This window comes from Poecilia reticulata, linkage group LG9 (genome assembly GCF_000633615.1).
Source record: "Poecilia reticulata strain Guanapo linkage group LG9, Guppy_female_1.0+MT, whole genome shotgun sequence".
Lineage (NCBI taxonomy): Eukaryota > Metazoa > Chordata > Actinopteri > Cyprinodontiformes > Poeciliidae > Poecilia > Poecilia reticulata.
The window spans coordinates 1,225,775-1,247,813 of NC_024339.1; the positions used below are offsets into that span (position 1 = coordinate 1,225,775).

General features: G+C 41.5%; 1 protein-coding gene across 1 annotated transcript in view; it reads left to right on the forward strand.

Moving 5' to 3' along the window:
• The window catches only part of tncb (tenascin Cb), a 67,264-nt gene that overhangs the window by 4,417 nt on the left and 40,808 nt on the right, over positions 1–22,039 (forward strand). The window contains exons 2-3 of the mRNA XM_017306521.1: positions 17,219–17,781; positions 20,809–22,038. Coding sequence (XP_017162010.1) covers positions 17,295–17,781; positions 20,809–22,038 — 1,717 coding nt within the window. The 5' untranslated portion in view covers positions 17,219–17,294. The remainder of the gene's footprint in view (positions 1–17,218; positions 17,782–20,808; position 22,039) is intronic.

Consider the following 22,039-nt stretch of genomic DNA (forward strand, 5'->3'; position numbering starts at 1 on the left):
CATTTTTCTGCGTCCCATTGAAGACCAGTTACGTTAGTCATCAGTCCATCTCAAAGGAATCCAAAGTTGTTGCCCTTCCAGATGGTTTCCTGATGCTCCTCCAATTTTAATGTGCAACGCCAAAGGAGTGGAAGCCGGGGGTTCCGGGACGTCTTTGTTTTGCCTTGGCCACCATAGGAGTGAGCCAACTGATGAACACGTGGCAGATTCTTTACCCTCAATTCTACACCTCCAGCAATGACCTCCCACATAGGAATGTGTGAGCCATAATGTTCTTGGACAAGATGGAAACCCTTTGAGAGGAGTAGACTATTTAAATGGAGTAAAATGATAGAGAAAAAAAAGAAAAAACCCGGGGAAGCCGGTGAAGAGTCGACCTCAGCGACCGGGGTCATTAGGCTCATACAAGTGTATGAATGGAAGGCACTCGCAATTTGGACACGCAACACGCTTCAGGCTTTCAGACATACAAGGATAAACAGATGTCYGGGTATCACAGCCAACATGCTTCTATTTGTAGCACAGAGAAGAAGGGAAAAAAAACTCCTTTCCATCCTGTTTGAAAGGAAGTAACCAATAAACATGCAGCATTGGGCTAAAGGAGGCAGACTGTGAAAGCTCTCCTTCATTTTTACTCAATGTCTACATTTACTCTTCCAGATCCTTTCCCTGCCCTTGTCCAATGTTTGAGCTGCAGCTCAAACAAATGAAATATGTCACAGTTTCTCTAATTTATTTTATGATGCCYTGGCCCCTCCAGAAAGTTTCACATGAAGCAGTTTTCCCTTATCCTATGCTATSGTGAGACTTTAAAGCTCAGAATAAACATTTATTTGCTCTTATTTAACTTGTTAAACTACTTAAAAATCATGTTTTTTYCCTCTGCTAACATGTTTTGTAGCATAAATGGGCTGACCTGATATGTTAGCATTTTCTATTTTCACTTTCATTAAACATAATTTMTATGACTTTGAAATACTGTCTCACTCTGAATTTGACGTGGATGTGTAATCTTTGCAACCTCTAAAAGTTTAACTAAAATTTAACTGAATGACACTTATAATTTTAAACATTGTGTTGCCAAAAGTAAGAGTTACCTCTACGCTTCCAGAAATACATCTTTGAGGTCAGATACTGATGTTGGGCAAAAAAGACTCTTTTGTAGTCTTTTCTCTACTTTGTCTCGAATGTGTTCTACCAGGTTGAGGTCAGTTCTCTGCAGGTTTCTTCACACCAAACTTTGTGTGCTGGTGCTCATTCATGAACAGGAAGTGGCCATCGCTAAACTTTTCTCACAAATCTGTGAGCATAAAGTTCTCCACTATTTATTTTAACTTCCAAATTACCAAGGACGTCTATCTGTAGAATCTTGCAATCAGCCACATAATTTATCTTTAGCAATTTTTTTTGTATCTCCTTTTGGAAGTTGTAGTGTTACAGTATTTGCTCCACTATCCTGCATTTGTAGTGGGGRACTTTATGTTCATGGAAGGTGGAATTGGATATCTTTGGAGGGTGGGACATTTTGTGGACATTTTGTTTCTGGTTGGAGATGGGGTCTATGTGAGGGGATTGAGGTCTGGACCGGTTCTGTGCCTGGTCCAGGTCTGGACTGATGTGCTGCTCCATCATGCTTTAGGTTTGACCCATCTAGAGACAATGGGAACATCTTCTGATGTGAACCTGAACCTCAGAGTGGAATCAGTATCAAGTTGAAGAAGCTGGTCTCTTTTAATGTATTTACAGCCATTCTTGGTTTGTGTGTTAGTAAATGTTTTGTGGACATCAACTTGTACCTTTATGGGTCTGTTTGTTCATTGCTATYTTTCCTGCTTTATTTACCATACTGCATGTCCGAAAGGTTTTGGCATCTGCGGTTTTACGATTGACAGGTACAGTAATTGTCTGTGTRTTGCTGCTGCCATTCTTGGCCAGATTCCTCTTATAAAAATCATTTTTCATCTCAGCGACAGTTGGTTGTCAATGTAAAGTGAACATTACAATTTGTAATGTCCATGAATGGACCCTGAAAGCTCAGAGAAAGTAACCGCCGTGGAAACAAAGGCACACCAATGCTCATTTGAGGCTGCAAGGAGAGCAAGCTCTCACCTTGCAGCGGATTACCTGAGACACAAGGTGTTAGTTTCATGGTAGGTTTAGATTAGCTGCTTATAGTAACATGAATCCCACTGTGTAGCATTACAAAGGCAGCTGCCAGGCAAGCACGATTTTTACAGTAATTGCAGTGCAGCGTGAAAATCGAGGAGGACGACGGTTGAACTTCCATCTATTACATGCCTGGAGAAAGCAGTTGGTGTGCAGGTGGGTCACCAGCACACAACATGCTGAACAGACAGCCAGCATCCAGCGTCTCCATCTGGAGCCGGTGAAAACGTAAAACACACTGATGGGTCTCACTGCCAGTCAGCCGTCTTGTAACAACTGGACTGATATTTGATTTTAAGCTCTTCAGTCAGCCCCAATGAACATCMAAATTAATTTTCTTCATATCTTTGTGTCAAAATTGAAAATTGTTTCTGCTTGAAGAAATCGTTTCTTTTTCTTTTTTTTTGGACTGCTATCAATCATACGTGTCCGCTCTGGCTCCGTATCAACACAGGGTTATTATCATGATTTTTTTATTGTTATTAAAAGCATCAGCCTCTGAGTGATGGCAGGAAGCTCTCTCCACGCTTCCAGATAAGTGTTTCTGCTGGCATCTCACATCCAGCCTCCCTATCCGCCTTATCAGGCAGGAACACACAGCCCCCCACACATCCCCTCATGTCTATCTGTGTCATCAGAGCCAACGGGGTCACAGTTAAGAGCCGATGAGCACAGCCTCACTTTGATGATACCAGCCTGTTTTTTTTTTCCATCCATCATAGCAACGTATTTCTGATTTCACTCCATATGAGAAAGATAAATTTTGATTTATTCGTGCCACACCAGAGCCAGCAGAATTCCTGTGCTCCTTCTCGACCCCCTCTAGTGGCTCAGGGGGGTACTGGAGGCATCACATCAGCCTTATCAACGTCAAAGATGGCATTTAAATACCTGCATGTAGTTTCTCTGCAATACTTTAATTAACTGAATGTATGAGTTGACTATACATGTGGGAAGAGTTTATTTTTACAAAAACACATTCCAAGCTCAGGCTTAAGTTGCATGTGTTCACACTGTCAACTTCACCACATTCTGAGCCCAGGGATTTCATCTTGAATCCCTGGGTTTCGAAACTTTTGAATTAAATTTTTTCCCATATTTTTCATGTTACAGCATCTGAAAAGTAATGTTAAGCGATTTATTCAAGCCAGAAATACATCATTCTGTTCCAACCATTCATCACTTACTAAAGAAATCTGTAAAGATTTCTTACATCCACTTTTTGAAGTTTTTTAACCTGGTTGCCATAGCAATGAAGACACTATCGTGCAGCAGCTGATTGTTTCACACTGATTCACAGAATGAAAATCATGTCTTCGTCACATGATTTGAGGTTCAAATATCTCCTGTAGAGGTGTGCCGATCGATCGGCCACCGATCATAACAGGCCAATTTCCGTGAAAAAGTGTATGATCGGTGATCGCCGATCACGGTCTCTTGTTGCCGATCACACAAACCGATCACCTGCATCTCATTTCTCAGTCTGCCTGTGCAGCTGGTCTCCTCTTTCTTTCACACTGAGCAAACGTGCAGCAACAAATCCTAAGCGATGTGGAACTATAACTCACTGAGTGAATGGGGAAGTTTGCGTGTTGCGATGGAAAATTGAAGCATGTCAAAATGCATCAACACGACGAATCTAATATGGCATAAAAACAATGCCATACTTGACGGAGTTTGGCTACATCGAGGCTCACTGCAGTAAAAAAGACATATGGAGGATCASATAGCAGGTAAAGCRGCGCACAGCTACAAACACTCACCCGGATTAGCATGACGGTCAGAAAKCTAAACAAATAACCCGCAAAATTATTTAAGTCTTYGAGCTGCGATGTAAGACGCTGGTTCTGTTCTCGCTGTTGAACCGCTGCTACGTGCTACAGGTAGTAATATTTGACAGACGGAGCGCCGCTTCTGCTCCACCTGGTAGTGACTCTCACACCGAACCTCTGCTTATTAAAGCTGCAGCATCCAACCTAAAAAAATAAAGTTTACATACGTATTAAAACTTTAGCTTTCCTAACGTCCATCCATTTTCTTGCACCCTTGTCCCTCAGTGGGGTCGGGAGGGTTGCTGGTGCCCATCTCTAGCTAATGTTCCAGGTGAGAGGTGGGGTCACCCTGGACAGGTCGTTAGTCTGTCACAAGGCAACACAGAGACACACAGGACAAACAACCATGCACACACACACACACTCACACCTAGGGGCAATTTAGACARACCAATTAACCTAACAGTCATGTTTTTGGACTGTGGGAGGAAACTGGAGTACCTGGAGAAAACCCACGCATGCACAGGGAGAACATGCAAACTCCATGCAGAAAGATCGGGGCCGGGAATTGAACCCAGAACCTTCTTGCTGCAAGGCAACAGCTCTACCAACTGCACCACTGTGCAGCCCAGGCTTTCCTAACACGAGACAGATAATCTCTGAAAAAGTAATCAAACTCCTCCCTGTTCTGCATAATTACTCCGCTCAGTCAGAAACAGCCAATCAGAACTAGCAGTAATCAGTTGCTGCCATGCTATCAGGAAGTTTTCATTCAGTAACTCAGGATTGTTTTTTGTAATGGATCCTGTATTTGCCTTTGATTGTTAAGTTTTATACTTGAATTTCTCTGGCAATGTTGAGAGGTTTTATTTTGACTCTTTGCATTATTTAGCCTCTTCAGAGCCTCCATATGTTTTCAGTCTGTTAAAGATAGTATTACCGATAGCAGTACAATTTGCAAAATGCCTGTTTTGTTTTTTTTCTTGGGAAAAGTTATTAAGAACAAGTTTTTGTCTAAATAAAAGTGAATTCATGGTTACTTTTTCCACATAATGTAACCGGTAGTGCTTATGATTAAAAATATAATTATGTGATCGGTATCGGTGATCGGTATCGGTGATCGGCCCTCATGGGTGATCGGAATCGGCAGGAAAAAACCTGATCTCCTGTACTTCAGTTTCACAATTTCAAGGTGGTAAATATTGAAGTCACATTTCTTGTAAGTCATATTTTTATAACAACCAAAGGTAACATAGTTAATTGATTGTGCTATAAGATGACACTGTGTGCCTGGACCATTCTGTTCATGAGACTGTCATGGGAAAACAGAGCATCTTCAGTCAGAGGCTTCTTCAAATTTGCTGTAATTCAGACTGCTATAGGGGGTCTTCCGTACCAAAGCCATTACTATGCACAATAACTCTTTGAAAAAATTGAATTAATATGAGTTACAACAAAATTTAATTTCCCTTTGGAATCAATAAAACAGTTTTAAATTTGAATTTGAGTTGAAAACGCATAATATTGCCCGTTAAAGGGAAGACACTTCACCATCTACTGCTATCACAGTGGCAGTAAAAACACATATTTACCAAAGTTTTGTTAAAGAATCGTTAAAGCAGAGGAACATCTTTGAGGATTCTAGCTGTGGGTCTGTGAAGCATGGTGTGACCAGCTGAGGAAAAAACTAAGACCCGGACAAGACAGAACGAGAAAAAGCTCCAACAGGAGCGCACAGCGAGGCTGCCTGTCTGTAGCCAGTTAGCTGCGTCCTGAGGTCATGACCTGACCGCATCAGTGTCACATTAAAACCTAACCCTGCTCTACCCCGGCACGACTGAAACTGTCTGCTCGTTGATTCACGATTATTCTGCCACAATGATTCTAGAACTCAGCACGATGGAGAATTCCTCACAGCAGAAACAAAAAAAAAAACAACAAAAAAAAAAAAAAACAGCACCGGTCTGCCGGAGAGTGAGGTAAAAAATCAAGCTTTTCTCACACGCAGTAACAACAGTCTCATCGATCTTAAGCCGGACCACCGACTCTGGTTGAATGCCTTCCTGGAAATTCATTTCTGTTCTTGGTGATTGTAACTCGGAGCTGCAGTGCTGTCCTCAGCAACTTTTTCTCTCCTCAGACAGTGGAGATACAGATCAATATTCGCCTGCYCTGCTCCAGGACGGCTGTGTGTGGGTAGACTGTGAGTTTATCAGCACATTCTACTGCATTCGTTTRAGATACGAAAGAAGTTGTTATTAAAGAAGCAAGTGTTTTCTGATTCTGCACCGAGCTTTGGGTGCTCATGATTTGTAGTGCTGTGGAAGACAATTGGTCTCCTTACAGATCTCTGGCTTTCCTATTCTTCATTTTTGTAGCTTTGTAGAGCTTAGTACCATTGTCCTGCTGCAAAATTTAAGTTTGATTGCTTGATTTCTCCTTCAGATTTCAATTATTTGCATAATTGGACCATTTCGCACAGATCTTAAAGCAGCAGGAAGGAGCCCCAGACCATCACAGTGGAAACACAGTGATGGTCTCTGGGTCTGTCACACTGTGGGTCTGTGGGTAAAATGATATTTTATATTTGTTTATTTGCACTTGGGTTAAAGTGTGATGACCAGTAGTGGTTCATTAGTAAATGGTTAATGGTTCTACTGGTTTACTGGATACCTAAAAGCCTCAGAAAGTACTTGAAAACTATCTTTAGATTCATAAATGTCAACGCCTTTGCTTCTCATCTCTTCTTGAATTTCTTTAGAATTTCTTTTAGGTTATAAAAGAAATAACAAAGTTTTGCTTTTAGTGATCATTTGGTTGCTGTCAGACCAATTTTTAAATGATTTCCTAATTCTAGAGTGCTGGTGGTAATGAGGCCTGGTTGTTTAAATGGTTTTTAGTGAACCATACAGATAAATTATTTCATCAGTTAAAACTAGAAATAGAATAGAAATATAAGGTATATATTTGTCCCACAGTTGAGACGTTCAGGTGTCACACTAGCACATTAAGGTAAGTGGAAACATGGATCTTAACACAAAGGTAAAAAAAAAAGTAAATCACCAGACAGTTTCTGAAGATGAGAGCATGGAAATCATGATTGGTTTCTCATAAGGCCAACTTGGTTTGGATAGATTTTACCACTCATATATGAAATCAAAACATTTGGTTAGGTTCTCTCTGTCAGATCTGAAACCAGTAAGTGTGACAAAAAGCAAAAACAGGTGAAATCTTTTGGTAAGAGAAGGCTTCGCTTTAGATCCGTTTCTCTTTCATTTGGCGCTCTCGTTGCGCCGTGACCCCATCTCAAGGTAACAGTGGAGTCAGCCACTCACCCCCTCCTTCAGTCCCTGTACCGGCGACCCAGATTTGGATTCTGTACCAARAAGACAAGCTGAGTTTTTGTCATGGCTGACCTATAAAACTAGGGAAGCCTGATAAATTCTTCACAAATAGGAAGAAAGCAGGAGCCTCCTATCAACCCGTTTAACATGCAGTCCTGGGACTTGAGTTGTGCTTGTAGTCATTGAATATTTAGAGCTTTAACACACCAAGTGGGGCATGCYGCCTTATTATTCAGTTTATTTGTTGTCGAGTTAAAAAGTGGATCTGTTTACAATGCTGCTAATATACTCTGACGGCTGCTGAGCTGTGGTTTTTTACCCCTACAATAGAAACAACTACAGTGACGGTTGAGCTGCATTGCAGAAGACCTGCCTACACAAAGTAGAATGATAACATTATCCTTCTCCGAATTTTCTCCACACATTCTGAGCATTTTCTCCTGTAAAGGACAGCACAGATAGCTTCTGCTGAATGCTTGCCGAGGGATATTTTTTGTTCTGATTTATCTTAGAGCCGCCATATGGTGGAGGTCTCAGAAAAGGTGCACTACGGTGATGATTAAGTTAGTCAGCATGGGGTCCTGGCTGAGACAGAAAGTTCGGACTGCTGCGTATCTCTTCGGGAGGAACACGGAACGTCTGCTCATCAATCTTTAAGCCAACCAAAAGCAAACTGATTTTTTTTTCTTCCCAAAATGATGAGTAGGAGGGAAGGATACCGCTGCTAATGTAATCATCCTTCCMGACGTTATTTTCCGTAGCAGAAAACTCGTCCAAATGGAAACCAGATTAACCTCTATTTCCCTGCAGATCTTTCAGGCCAGACTCAAGTGGGAGATTTGCACTCACTACACTTTGTAGATCATTTTTGTTGGCTCTGACTCTTGTGTAAATACATATTTGTATGTGACTCATGGATCACATATGATAACCAACATCAAAATGAACTGGAAAATATATTGTTTGTCACATTAACAAAATGACAAAATCCCAATCTGATAACTGATTATATCATGCTCTGCATAATAACACACATCATGGTCTGCATTAATATTCTGATTATATAGAATCTAACCTTTTGAAAAGTGATATTCCTAACCGTACACTCCCTCCTTTTGCTGTTTTTCCACTAAGCAACAGATATTTTTCCCTGAGGGATTTTTACAGGCCAGTCACAATCTGCTGCTCCAACTCAGAGTTAAGACGCAGAGATTAATCATTTATTTCTGCAGATATAGTTGAACTGAAGTGTCCAAAGACCATCTTCAATCTTTTATCTGAAGCAGTTTTGTTGCTCGGCTGGGCTGGTCTATGTTTGTCTCTGTTTTGATATGACTTGTTGCTAATTCATCCCCCACATTAATTTAGTTTTAATTAGCAATGGGCGAAAAAATCTTACAGAAACATATTTCCTGCTGCTTCATGAGCTTGGCATTTTGTTTGGAATGAAAAAAACAAAAACGTATTTCCAGYGCAATTTTGTGAAATATATCTACTTTGATATGGCTGAAAAACCTCATCATCCACTTATTAAACTTTTTTTTTTAATTGGCTTGTTTCCATTAACTAAATGTACTTTTGTAATTTCATTTTGTTCTATTTCATGGTGAATGGAAACAACCAGTGGGTCAGKGGTGTATTTTTTTCACTCTGACACCAATCACTTAAGAATTGAACCTTGACCTGATACCTGGGACTGAACCAGAACCTGTTTACTTTACAGACAGATTTCCACAAATACAAAGACAGGCTCATTTGTGTTGTTGTAAATGTTTCATTACTGTTTAAAACATGTTCCTTTCTAAAAATGGAGGTCTAATATTTACATTTAAAAGTGTAAATAYTAATTTTTCCGTAACTAGATGGACAGCTGTCAGCACTCCAGAAACAAACTGTCTCAAAAATATCTTTCCTGTATCTCCTGCCAGAATTCCCCTTGCTGCAGCTCATTGTTCTAAGTGTGTAACCTTAAAGCTCCTCAAATTTCTCCCTGGTGAAGAAACTGTGGCTGCTTATTTATTTTATTAAACTTTTTAACCAGCAGATCGGACTCTTGAGTCCTAACATCTCTTTTTATGAGCGTTCCTTGGCCAAGTCAGCAGGCAGTTTAAACAGCAATAGCTGCAACATGCATATAAACACATCAATACTTTTATACATCACAGGAGACCAACAATAAAAGCTTTAAAACTATAACCAATGCAATGCTAGTTTTTTTAGTGCAATATGTTTATGTGTTTATTTGAGATTTAAATTCCTGAAGTTTACTGAAAAAAAGAACAGACGAGATGCAAAGGTCTTGTAAAGCTTTGGAATGCCAATAGTGATTTCAGATGATTATTTCTCCAAGATAATAAAAGAATAGTCAAACTTTTTTCTACCACGACTGCTATTATTTTAAAGTTGAAAGTGTTTACAGAGCTGACATTTTAATATACGCTTGTTCTCCAGATTGGAAAAACTTCCTTTCTATTAAAGGGTCAGTATTATGTTAAATCAACTTTTTACAKCTTTGCATTGTGTTATAACAGTGGTCCCCAAACCTTTTCCTGTGAGGGCCACATAACTATTCCCTTCTCTGGTTGGGGGCCGGAATCAGTTTGTAACAGAAAAAGTGTTACACGTTTATATTCCATTGAGGGAAAGTAACTTTAACATATGAATTCCTCATATGTTAACATAAAGGCTCGTTTTGAAGTATAAGCTGCTACTTACAGGCATTGCTTCGAAGAATTCGACCTGGAATGTGGCGTTCATAACAGACACGTGTGTTTATCTGCTCTACCGCTAGCAAACAACWGTACTGATTAAATAACATAAAAGTCAAGCAGTTCCCTAAAAGTCCAACAGATGGCAGCAATGTGCCATGCAAAACAAAACACCCACAGTTTACAGGACACACTTCCTGCTAAAGAGCCCCCTGGTGGTTGAAGAAAAATCCGCATATAAACCAGAAAATACAATATACGAAAAAAAAAATCTGAATGCTCTCTGGTATTGTTCAGAGGGCCGAACCAAATGTGGAGGTGGGCCGGATCCGGCCCGCGGGCCGTAGTTTGGAGACCACTGTGTTATAATGTTAGTCCCTCATTAAAAACATACCTGGAATATTGCTTTGGTTCTTTCTTGCATGTTTGAGAAATCCCTGAATCATTCAGCTGTGTAAAATGCCTGGGTGGATCTAACTCCACCTTCCAAGCGTAGCTCCTCCTCTGAGCTGSAGTTCCCAAGCTTYCACCTCACAGAGCAACAACCCATACTGCACCTCCTTCACTCTGCTCCTTCAGACTAGCTAGCAGCATTTAGCAAACACCTGGTGGAACTGCTGAGCTCATTACAGGAGGTACTTCTCAGTGGAGCGCTGGTAAAAACATTGTTAAATGGTTCAAAGACGAGCCATGTGTTGATGACTTCTTGAAGGCTGAGTTACAGAAAGAGTTTTTAAGAAACACAGGCCCAATTTCAAGGTCCTAAATTACAAACTCATATTTCTTTTTAATCATATTTGATCTGTAGCTTTTTTTTTTTAAACTGAAGTTAACATAGTTGCTTAACTGTGCTATAAGATGGCACTGTGTGCCTAGAAAACACTTAATACTTCCCCTTTAATTATAAAATCTACTATATTTCATTTCTGATTGCTTTATACCCTAGATGCATTGTGTGTTAGGAAAGWTGTTAAGGTTTGGATGGAAAACACAGACGTGTCTGATCGCAGAACCTATTTGCTTTAATCCACTTTAAAACCATAAAATCCATTTACTTTCCTGACAGACCCAATTCCTCTGGAAACGGAGCCTAGCTGAAGCATTCCCAGCCCTCCTCTGTGTGGGGTATGAAACTGTAAGTGTTTGCCCAGAATTCAATCACAACAGGGTTGTTTAGATCAGTGGCAGCAGATTCATGCGTGCCAGCAGGTTTTCCCCCCGCTAAAATTCTCTTCAAACTGTGAGGTGCACTACAGGCTCTGCGGCTGTTTACTAAGCTAACTATGAAACAAAACCAAGTGAGGGAGCAACAAAGCAGTAGTCAGACTGCATCAAGTCCRTGTCTCCGGTGCCAGCAACCAGCTGCATTAGCATACTGCCAGGGCCACGGGGCGCCTATGAAGGAAGTCCAAGCAGAGGGATCAGCTCAGTGTTTCTCAGGGTCACACTCACATTCTCACAATCAAATTGTTCTTCCTCACATTATGGAGCTGCTGATGGCAGACAGGAGAGAAAGAAAAAAGATCTAATCAAAATATCCTCTTGGGTTGGACGTTTCTTCTCTTTATCTATTTCTGGGCGATGCAGTTTTACCAGAGACAGACAGASACTCTTAGCGCATATAGCATGCCTCGTTCCCCCTGGGCTGGTTTAGCACTGCAGTCCATGTGGAGAGCAGCCAGCCTTGAAGAAGTGGAGAAGCCAACCGTCCTCCCAGAGCTAAAACCTGAGCAGCAACTCAAAGCAATTTTCTGGCTGTTTAATCCTTCGTTTGTGACGCCTGGTCTCTGACTGCTTTTGTTCTTGTGTGTGTTGCTCAGTCTAGGATAGAAAAAGTGCTGGTGGAACTCAAAGGTCCATGTTGTAAGGACTTGCTGCCTCAGTCCACGTTGCCTAAGTCTTTCTACTTTCTACTTCTTTGGAAATGCTAACATTGCGACAACAAACATTATATATTTCATTGAGATTTTTATACAACAGAACAGCAAGAAACAATTCATGACTATGACTTACAGAATGATGTTTTTTATTCTAAAACATGTGGTTTGTATGTGCATTCAACCCCTTTACTTAGTTACAACTAATTAAAGGAACATTTTGAAGCTACCTAACTTGTAAATAGAGTTCATGTGTGTGTAGTTTGGTCTCTGTTTTAGCCTGGTCATTTTCATCCTGGCCTATTGCGCTCGATTCAAATCTGGCTTTACAGACAATCTGCGATTTCTCCCATTGACTTGGATTCTCTCTGGTTGAATTTCTACTGGGCCAATCAGYGATCAGAAGGAGAAGTCGTAAATGAGTAAGTTGATTTTCTGAGCTGTTTTCCAATTGTAGCCCATTTCTAGTTTTAGCATTGTCAGCGTGTTCGCCACACTTCCAAACATTGAATTAGCATTAATAGCTGCCTCGTTCGGATCAGCACTTCTCGTTTCCCAGTGGAGGATGGTTGTTTACAGCGCAGGCAATTTCCATTAAGCATCATAGCGTCGAACTGGCACATTACATTACAACACAGCCAAATGTTAGCGATTGGGTAAAATTTAAAACCTCAACAGACTCCATTACTCCAGGAAGCAATCGTTTCTCAGTAGCAGAGAGCCCAGACCCTCTGGATGAAGTAAAGTGTAGAACAGAGCTACTATCGGTAACCTCTGTATTAATCCATTTGTTCTCTTTAGAGAACATTAGAGATCAAGCAGCATCATGACGCAGCAGCTACAAAGTTTAGAGTCGGATTAGTTTAGTTATTTGGATCCCTATTTGCCTTTGATGTAACAATGGCTACACTTCCTGGAGTCCACATCGTTGCTAAATTTGGACAACCCTGGAAGAGGCTCACCTTTACATAATAAAGGTAATTCGCTAAGATCACTATTTATGTGAGCCTTTTGCAGTATTAAAAATATAGGGTTAGTTTGGGTCTTTTCAGTGACTAGCCCAAAACTAGATAGTCTAGGCTAGCTAGTCCAGCCTATCTTCCTATGATAGGCTGGACTGTCTATGACTGAAATGTGGTGTGAAAGCAGGAAAACCTGTGTGAAGAAAGCAAAACAACATTCCGTAGTGCTCCACCTTTAAATGATGGAGCTGGAATTGCAGAATCACAGGAAAGTGTCTGCAGAGGATTTCCATCGAATTCCAGTTCTCAAGGGTCAGTGCAACTTCTAGATGTCTCTTCTCAACACATCTGAGTCATAGCTGGACTTTGTAGAATTTTAGTGCATGAGGAGGTCAATTCAATCTTTTGATTCAGATTGAACTGAACTGAACTGTTGGACTTGGGGACGTTGACAGGTCGCAGGACACCGGCCCTCAAGTTCTGGAGGTTGACACCCTGCCTGGGGTTTCCTCAGGGCAGAACTCGGGTTCCTAATCTAAGCTTTTGAAGCACATTCAGTGCTTCAAACACAACATAGTTGTTGTGTGCTGTCCTCTGTGTGGTATTTTGTTCATCAGACTCATCTGATCAACCTATGTCTCAAACTAGATGAACTCAGGAGGACTAAAAACGAAGGTCTGAGACACTTTTCAGATTTTTCTTTTTTTTTTTTAGTTTTGAAACCGTGTTTACCATGACAACAATTATTCACTATCATGTGTTTTTCTGTCACACTAATTATCGGCTAAAACATATTGCAGATTGTGAATCTAACGTGTCAAAATGTGAAGACACTGCCCACTTCTTCTTGCCTGCATATTCATGGAGAGGGGGAAGATGGAGGAACATGGGGGTTGGGTAGAGAGGAGGCTGAAGCTGTGAGGTTCTGCATTAATCACATGTGAGACCAGAATGAAGTGGTGATATATTTTTATATATATATATATATATATATATATATTACAGCATGGTGTCATGAGATGCTGAGGAGAAAATCAAATTCAATCTTCCGTTCTCCACCTCAGGCTTAAAATGAACAATGCCCAGTATACACAGCCTACCTCCTGTCTGCTTAGGAGAACATTTTTAAGCTGGATGCTGGCAGCAGCTGTTAACCTTTAGAGCTGCCAAGGCACACAGCAGTTTTATTGGAGGAAGAAAACGATCAGAGTCAGCGTCTCTGCAAGGTGGATAAAGAGCACAATTATGGAAACCAGGTTTTCTCAAGAAAAAAATTAGGAGGAAACGGGTCTGCATGCTCAGTTCCTCTCCTCGCTATGGTTGCATTTCTGACGAACCATTTGTCCGACTTTTCAATTATGAATCACACTATAGAGACAAGCATCCTCCTAGCTGCTTTAAATGTTAACCTCTTTGAAAAGCTGAATTGGACATTTCTGAAAAAGAACAAGCAGATAGAAAAAACACAGTGTAGAATATCATCTGCTTAAACAGGCAGTATTTTGTCAATTATTTTAAACTTTCCATTATGTTATAATGTTATTCTCTCACCTGGAGTGTTGCTTTTATTCTTTCATGGATGTTTGAGAAATCCTCTAATCTCCCATGGCAACCATTCAGCTGTGTAAAACACCTGGGTGGACCTACAGCTCCCCCTTCAAGGAGCTGCAGGTTCTAAGCTTCAGAGCTGCAGCTCCTACCAGTCAGCTCCTTCAGACTAGCCTGAAGCAACTAACAAACACCAGGTGGAACTCTTTGTCTTCTGAGCTCATTATATCAGCTCATTATATCAGTTGGTAAAAAATGTTGTTAAAGGGTTAATAGAGGAGCCATGTTGTGATGACRTCCTGAAGATGGAGTTTCAGAAAGAGCAGGAGTTTTTCAAGAGAAAGAGACCCAATTTCAAAGCTTTCAATTGCAAAGTCAAATTTCTTTTGTGTCAGATTCGGTCTATGGAGCATTTTTAAAATAACAGAAGTTAACGTACTTCTAGTTACTTCACTGTACTATTAAAATGGCACTATGTGGCTGGAAAACACATAATACTGTCCCGTTGAGCCTCATACCATCCATGCATGAAGTACAGTAAAGATGTCTCCTGTAAAGCTATAATGACCATCATCTTGTTCACACAGGCTAATAGAGGAACCCAGAAGCCTTGTGAAACGGTCCAGGAATGCTCAGCAGCCTGGACCGTGTGGCATTAACAAGCGCTTGTTGCCTTTTCAGGAAGCCCACAGATGGTTTAACCACATGCCGACATTAATCTGCCAGTTTGGACTGTGGTTTGGACCTGAGAGAGCAGAAGAGGCTCGTTGCCTTGCAGGTGTTGCCGCGGCTATTTCTGTCCCAGCAACCGTTCTGAACCTAGTCAGAAAACAATGAGTCTTTGCATAGAGCTTCCAGGTAACATGCCACGACTGAAGTAATTGCTGCTTTCGGTCCTTGAAGGAATTGAGAAGAGAAAATCAGACTTTATCACTAAATGTGTGTCTTCTCCACTGGGAGCAGGGGGGTCTCATGGGTCAGAGGCAGGAATGGGATTAGAGGTGTCCCTTTGTCAGGGAGGACAGAWGGAGGTTAATTGTTTTTAGTGGGATATGTCTCACTCCAGGTGTTCTCCCTGCTGAGGAATGTACATGAGTGATTGAGGGCAATGTTGTAAACATGAATGATTAAAAACAAGCCAGAAAAGAAAACATGCAACATAGTTTGTGTGAAATGTGTTTCATCATGCAGGGTGTGTACTTAAAGAACAAGTTATCAGACACAGAGGTTCAGAGTGTTACATACATAACTAAATATGTGAATCCAAAATGATATTTGGCATTAACGTCCCTAGGTAATTTGGACAAATCAATTTTCTAAATATGAAAAAAAAAGAACATTTCTTTTTAAATAAAAACTCACTGTTTTTATTACATGTTTTCTTTACGTGTGTGAAGCAGTAGATTTAATGAAATTAGTTGGTTTTCTTCTRTGGACCTTGGCTCTAAGCATAATTCAAAGAGGTTCAATATGATTAAGGTTGTGAAACTCCAGAGGGTCCAAACTATTCTGCTTTATCTCCCCCTAAAGCAGCTTTTTTAATTCTAATTTCTTATTTAAAAACAACTAGAATAAAATGTTTCATCTCTTCACAAAGAGTGATATAATTTTTACTGTCCTCTTTTCAGTTTGTTATATTAATCCTGACAGCATACCCCTTCGTGTGATTATCTAATACCCAGTTTCTTGAATTTTTTTCCTTAGAAAAAACAACTAAAATCATATTCTCCTAAAGCAGTTTTGATGTGTTTGGGGTCATTGTCCAGTTGCATGATGCTTGAGTCGTTTCATCTTTATTTCCTCTTGCAGTCGACACCTTCTCTGTTCATGTTGATGCCAAACTGCAGTGTGGATAGGACCACTGGAGTTACAACATCGTCTTGTTTTTTTCATGGTTCCATTTGGCCCCTGGTCCACCATGTGGTCCATCGTGTTTAATCTGAGGGTAACAGTTTGGGTAAAACTTTGACACGGTTTGGACTACCAGCCAGACGATGTTCCTGAACACTTCAGAAGTGGTTTGGGGATATGAGAAGAGGCTAAAAGTTGACCTGAGGAGTGTTTTAAATGTGGGGATCAACAAAACCACCAACACATCAAACATGAGTACCCAAGAGTTGGTCTTTAACCTCACTGAAGTTGTATGTTTAAAGGGACTTTTTTGAGCTTTGCATTATAATGTTATTCCCTCATAAAAAGCATACCTGGAGTGTTGTTTTGATTCTTTCATGCATGTTTAAGTCTCCATGGCAACCATTCAGTTGTGCAAACACCTAGGTGGATCTAGCTCTGCCTTCGAAGTGCAGCTCTTCCTTTGAACTGCAGCTCCCAGGCTTCCATCTCACAGAGTAGCTCCCCCATTCAGCTCCTTCAGACTAGCCAGTAGCAATTAGTAAACACCTGGTGGAACTGCTACCTCTCAGTACCACATTGCTAAAATCATTGTTAAAGGGTTAATAGAGAAGACATGTTGTGAAGATGTCCTGCTACAAGCTTCAGAAAGAGAAGGAGCTTCTTGAAGAGACAATTTTAAGGCATTAAATTACAAAGTTAAATTTCTTTTAAAACATTTTTGATATGTGTATAGTACATTTATAACAAATGAAGGTTAAATATTTACTTCAAATGGCGTTATGTGCCTGGAAAAAACATAATGCTGTCTGTCCCTTGAATAGTCATTCTACCATAAAATTGAATGATTCAAATGCATCATTAAAACCCAAAATTAAAGGCATTCATTGCCATCATGAGTACATGGAAACTTTTGAGCAGTGTTGCTGCTGCAATGCTATCTGCTTGCTAAAAGTAATGTCTCCATGTGTTTGTCTTGTTTTTCTACAGATCTAAAAGCAGTGCACAACCACCCTTTAACACTCATCTGCTACCTTCTCTGAGGCTGCAGTCTACGGGTGTCACCATGGGGACGAATGGTTTCCTCTTGAGCTGCCTCACCACCGCTGTACTAATCCAACTCTCCACCGCTGGCTTGGTCAAGACTGTCATCCGCCACCGGAGGGAGACCCTGATGCCCAAGAAAACCCAAGAGAACCTGACTCTCCCCCATCCCGACCAGCCTGTGGTGTTCAACCACGTCTACAACATCAACGTCCCCTCCACCTCCCTCTGCTCTGTGGACCTCGACTCGCCTGGAGGGGGCGGTGTCAAGCACAAGAGCGCCTCGATGGACATGCAGAGCACCGAACACATGGAGCACACTGTCGATGGCGACAACCAGATCGTTTTCACTCACCGCATCAACATCCCCAAACAAGCTTGTGGCTGTGACAACCAGCTGCCGGACATCAAAGACATCCTGAACAGACTGGAGATGTTGGAGTCTGAGCTGTCTAGTCTCAGGGAGCAGTGCACCAGTGGAGCTGGCTGTTGTGGAGCTCAGGCTACAGGTACGTCTGCAGCTTTCTACAATAATACACAAACCAAGATCAAAGATTGCCATTAAGATTTTAAGTGATAGAGCAACAACACCACCCACTCCACCTGACTGCCCGCAAACATGACCCCCTGCCTGTCCCTCTCCACTCTCCATTATGTTTGATGMAATCCCTATAACTGACGAAATAACAGGACAATAAAGCACCAACAATCAGAATAATCAAAAGAAAAGAATCTGCCAAATACTTCTGCACCMCTGGCTTTGAATGAAAWACTTGTGAGCTTCAGTTCAATCTGGACCAGCAAATGGTTGAGTAAGGGAACATTGCTCTGATACTTTCTGACAGCTCAGGTACACTTGTGTCTCTCAGTCTTTGCTTTGTGTTGGCAAGGTAAGTTTGTCTCTGTAACATATATCAGCGACAAAACAGTTCAAGGTTCTTCACAAGATGAAAACATAAAACAACAAACAAGCAAGAAACATGACATCATCCAACAATGTTCCACTTGTATACTGTTCCATAACAGTATACAAGTACAACACCACCTGCTAGCTGCACCAGTGGGTTGTGCAGGTGACACGTGATTTATTGTATTTTGTGCATTGCAAAAAATGATTTACATACTGGACCTGTCTGACCAGCTTTATAGATTCCACCACTTTGTGTTGGTGTCATTGCAGAGTATTAACGTCATACCACAGAGTTCAATCTCTGTCTCATTAGACCAGAGAATGTTCCCGATGGTCTGAGATCATTCCGGTGCCGTTGCTAAACTCCAGACTCGCTGCCATGAGCCTTTTATTAAGGAGTGGCCTTCATCTGGCCGCCCTACCATACAGGCTGATTGGTGGATTACTGCAGAGATGGTTTTCCTTCTGGAAGGTTATCCTCTCTCCACAGATGAATCCTGCAGGTCTAACAGAGTGACCATCAGGTTCTTGGTCTCTTTTCCCCCRATCACTTAGTTCAGATGGCCGGTCAGCTCTAGGAAGAGTCCTGTYGGTTCCAAACTTCTTCCATTGACCAATGATGGAGGTTGTAGTGTTTGCGTTGTAATGTTTCTGGATCCTTCCTCAGATTTATGCCTCAATACAGTCCTGTCTCTGAGGTCTAGAGACAGTTCCTCTGATTTAGTGCTTGTTGTTTGACTTCTGACTTTACATGGACAGGTGTATGCCATTCCAACCCAAGTCCAATCAACTGAATTTGCCACTGACAGACAGTTGAGCTGTAGAAAYATTTGAAGGCTGATCAGTAATGATGCCGCAATATTGCGCTTTGTCAACAAACACTGTGAATACTAGTGAAAATGTCATTGTTTATTTTTAATACATTTTCAAAACAATTCCAGATTTCATAAAGCGGTATTTGTGAGGAAAGTGATTMATTTAATAAATACAATTAGGAATAAGACTGTTAACATAACAACATGTGGAAAAGTGAAGTGTTGTGATACTTTGATAGCACTGGTGCACTGTATGCACAACTTTTTGTTGGACACATAAAAAAATGTGAGGCACTGTAGGTGGACAGCAATAAAATGTATTTTATGCCCTGAAACGCTTCCCTAACCTAACCAATGAGGGTCCAGAAGGAAAGATAATGACGTAAAGGAAGAGATACAAAAACAGCAACTGCAAGTCCAAACCAGATAATCATTTTTACAGGTGATGTATCTTCTCCTGAGGGAGTCATCTGAAYTTGTATCCTGACATTAATGCGGATATCTGTAGAATTTGCTGTTGGCTTAACTATAGGTGCAGCCAACAGTTGGCAGAGAAGTTCAGCTGGCAGGAAGCATCTGTAGAGGACAGATTGCATTAAAATTGAGGGGAAATGTCAGCATGAAACAAAGTAGAAATTACAACGCTTTCTAAGTTTKTACTTTGTTTTCTTTGTTTATGCATAATCAGGGGTGAAAGTAGGCGGGTTACGGCAGGGTATGGCAGGGTACTGCGTACCCCTAAAAGATTTAGTGGGGGGATGCAGTACCTGCAAGAGAGGGGAGCGGCTGTCTGATGTTAAAAAATCATTGGGTCAACTGTGCAGCCGTAAGAGCACCCACTAATCAGCCGTGACTGATTAGTTTTTCAAGAATAATCTAAAACACGACTTAATCAGTTAATAAACAGTTTTTTTTCCCATTTCATATTTTTTCTGAACTGTGTCTCCATCAGATTACCAGCATTAGCAGATTTTGGTGACATTATCATTACTAAATTAGTATTAATCCTGAAACTACACAGGATTTAAAATGAACTGATGAAGATGGTCTATGTGTCTAGTCTGGCCTGGGAGAGATGTCTGTGGTTCCCTTCTGGACCTGTTACCCCATCAACCCGATGTGGAAAACTATGTTCAGAATTTAGATCTCAACGTGTCGACATTGCAGCCAGTGGGATGAGGGAAATACAGCTCCACTTCGTAGCAATTCAAGAGCTACACAGCTTTTATCGTGTCGCAAAAACTTTATCAGCATAGAAACTCCAAAGTGTGCTTTATACTTCTGTCAAAGTACCCCCAAGAATTTAAAACTACTTTCACCCTTGTGCATAATTGAACTTTTATTATTTATTTATTTTTTTTAGTAAGTATGCAAAAAGCATAAAAAAACAACTAGGAAACGTAAATTAATTTGTTTTTGTGATTATGCACTTCTAGTTGCTAAGCTATGCACCACTGGTTCATGTTTTTTGGATATATCATGAGGTATTTACAAGTAAAAGTCTGTAAAGTAGTTGGTCTGTTTGTCAGTAAAAAAAACAAAAAGAAAAACCTCCCTTGMMWTTWMMAMCMRKWWKKKKWAMYTKGGRAAACAGAAGGTTTTTCATTTAAGCATGAATTCAGCAGATTTGAATCGGGCCTTTGTTTTTCGACTGTTGTTCCTTGGCTGGTCTTTGATTATAGTCTTCCCAGAGCAGGTTTCAGCAAAGGCTACTGGCAAACTCACCACAGCAAGCTATCATGTTTGAGCAACTGACATACTTGAATAGCTTTGAAATAAACTTCCTTTTTACTCGTCTTGTTTTCCATTAGGAGAGGTGTCTACAAAGCCATTCTGTAACGGACGTGGAAACTGGAGCACGGAGACCTGCAGYTGCTCCTGCGAACCCGGATGGAAGGGCCCCAACTGCACGGAGCCGGAGTGCCCCAATGATTGCCAGGACCAGGGTCGCTGTGTGGATGGGAGATGTGAATGCTTTGAGGGTTTCGGCGGGAATGACTGTGGTGTTGAGCTCTGCCTGCTGGACTGTGGCGACTACGGCCACTGTGTTGAAGGGTCCTGTCTTTGTGAAGAAGGCTTCATTGGTGAAGACTGTTCTCAGACTAACTGCCTTAACAACTGCCTGGGTCGTGGGCGCTGTGTTGACGACGAGTGCATTTGTGATGAGCCATATACGGGCTTTGACTGCTCTGAGCTCATCTGTCCTAACGACTGCTTCGACCGAGGACGCTGCATCAATGGAACCTGCGAATGTGAAGAGGGATTCACTGGAGATGACTGTGGAGARCTCAGCTGTCCTGAAAACTGCAGCAAACATGGCAAGTGTGTGAACGGCCAATGTAAGTGTGAGATAAACTACGGTGGAGAGGACTGCTCAAAGCTTCTTTGTCCCCAAAACTGCAATGAGAGAGGCCATTGCTTTAATGGGAAGTGCATATGTGATCCTGGCTTTGAAGGTGACGATTGCTCAGTCCTCTCATGCCTTGACAACTGCAGCAACAGGGGTCAGTGCATTAACGGAGAATGCGTTTGCGACATAGGATACGAAGGGGAAGACTGCAGTGAACTCTCCTGCCCCAACAACTGCCAAGAACAGGGCCGCTGTGTGGATGGGCAGTGCGTATGTGAGAAAGGCTTTGCAGGTGAAGACTGCAGTATCAAGACATGTCCTAAAGAATGCCATGGAAGAGGGGATTGCGTAGATGGAAAGTGTGTGTGTTTTGTGGGTTTTACGGGAAAAGACTGCAGCGAACTGACCTGCCCGAATGACTGCCTGGACCGCGGTCACTGTGTGGATGGCCAGTGTGTTTGCCACCAGGGTTTCACTGGTCAGGACTGCAGTGAGAAGACGTGCCCCAAGAACTGCCACAACAGAGGCCGCTGTGTAGACGGCCAGTGTGTTTGCCACCAGGGTTTCACAGGCGAAGACTGTCATGAGAAGACATGCCCTGAGAACTGCCATGACAGGGGGCGCTGTGTAGACGGCCAGTGCATTTGTCAGGAAGGGTTCACAGGCGAAGACTGCAGTGAGAAGACGTGCCC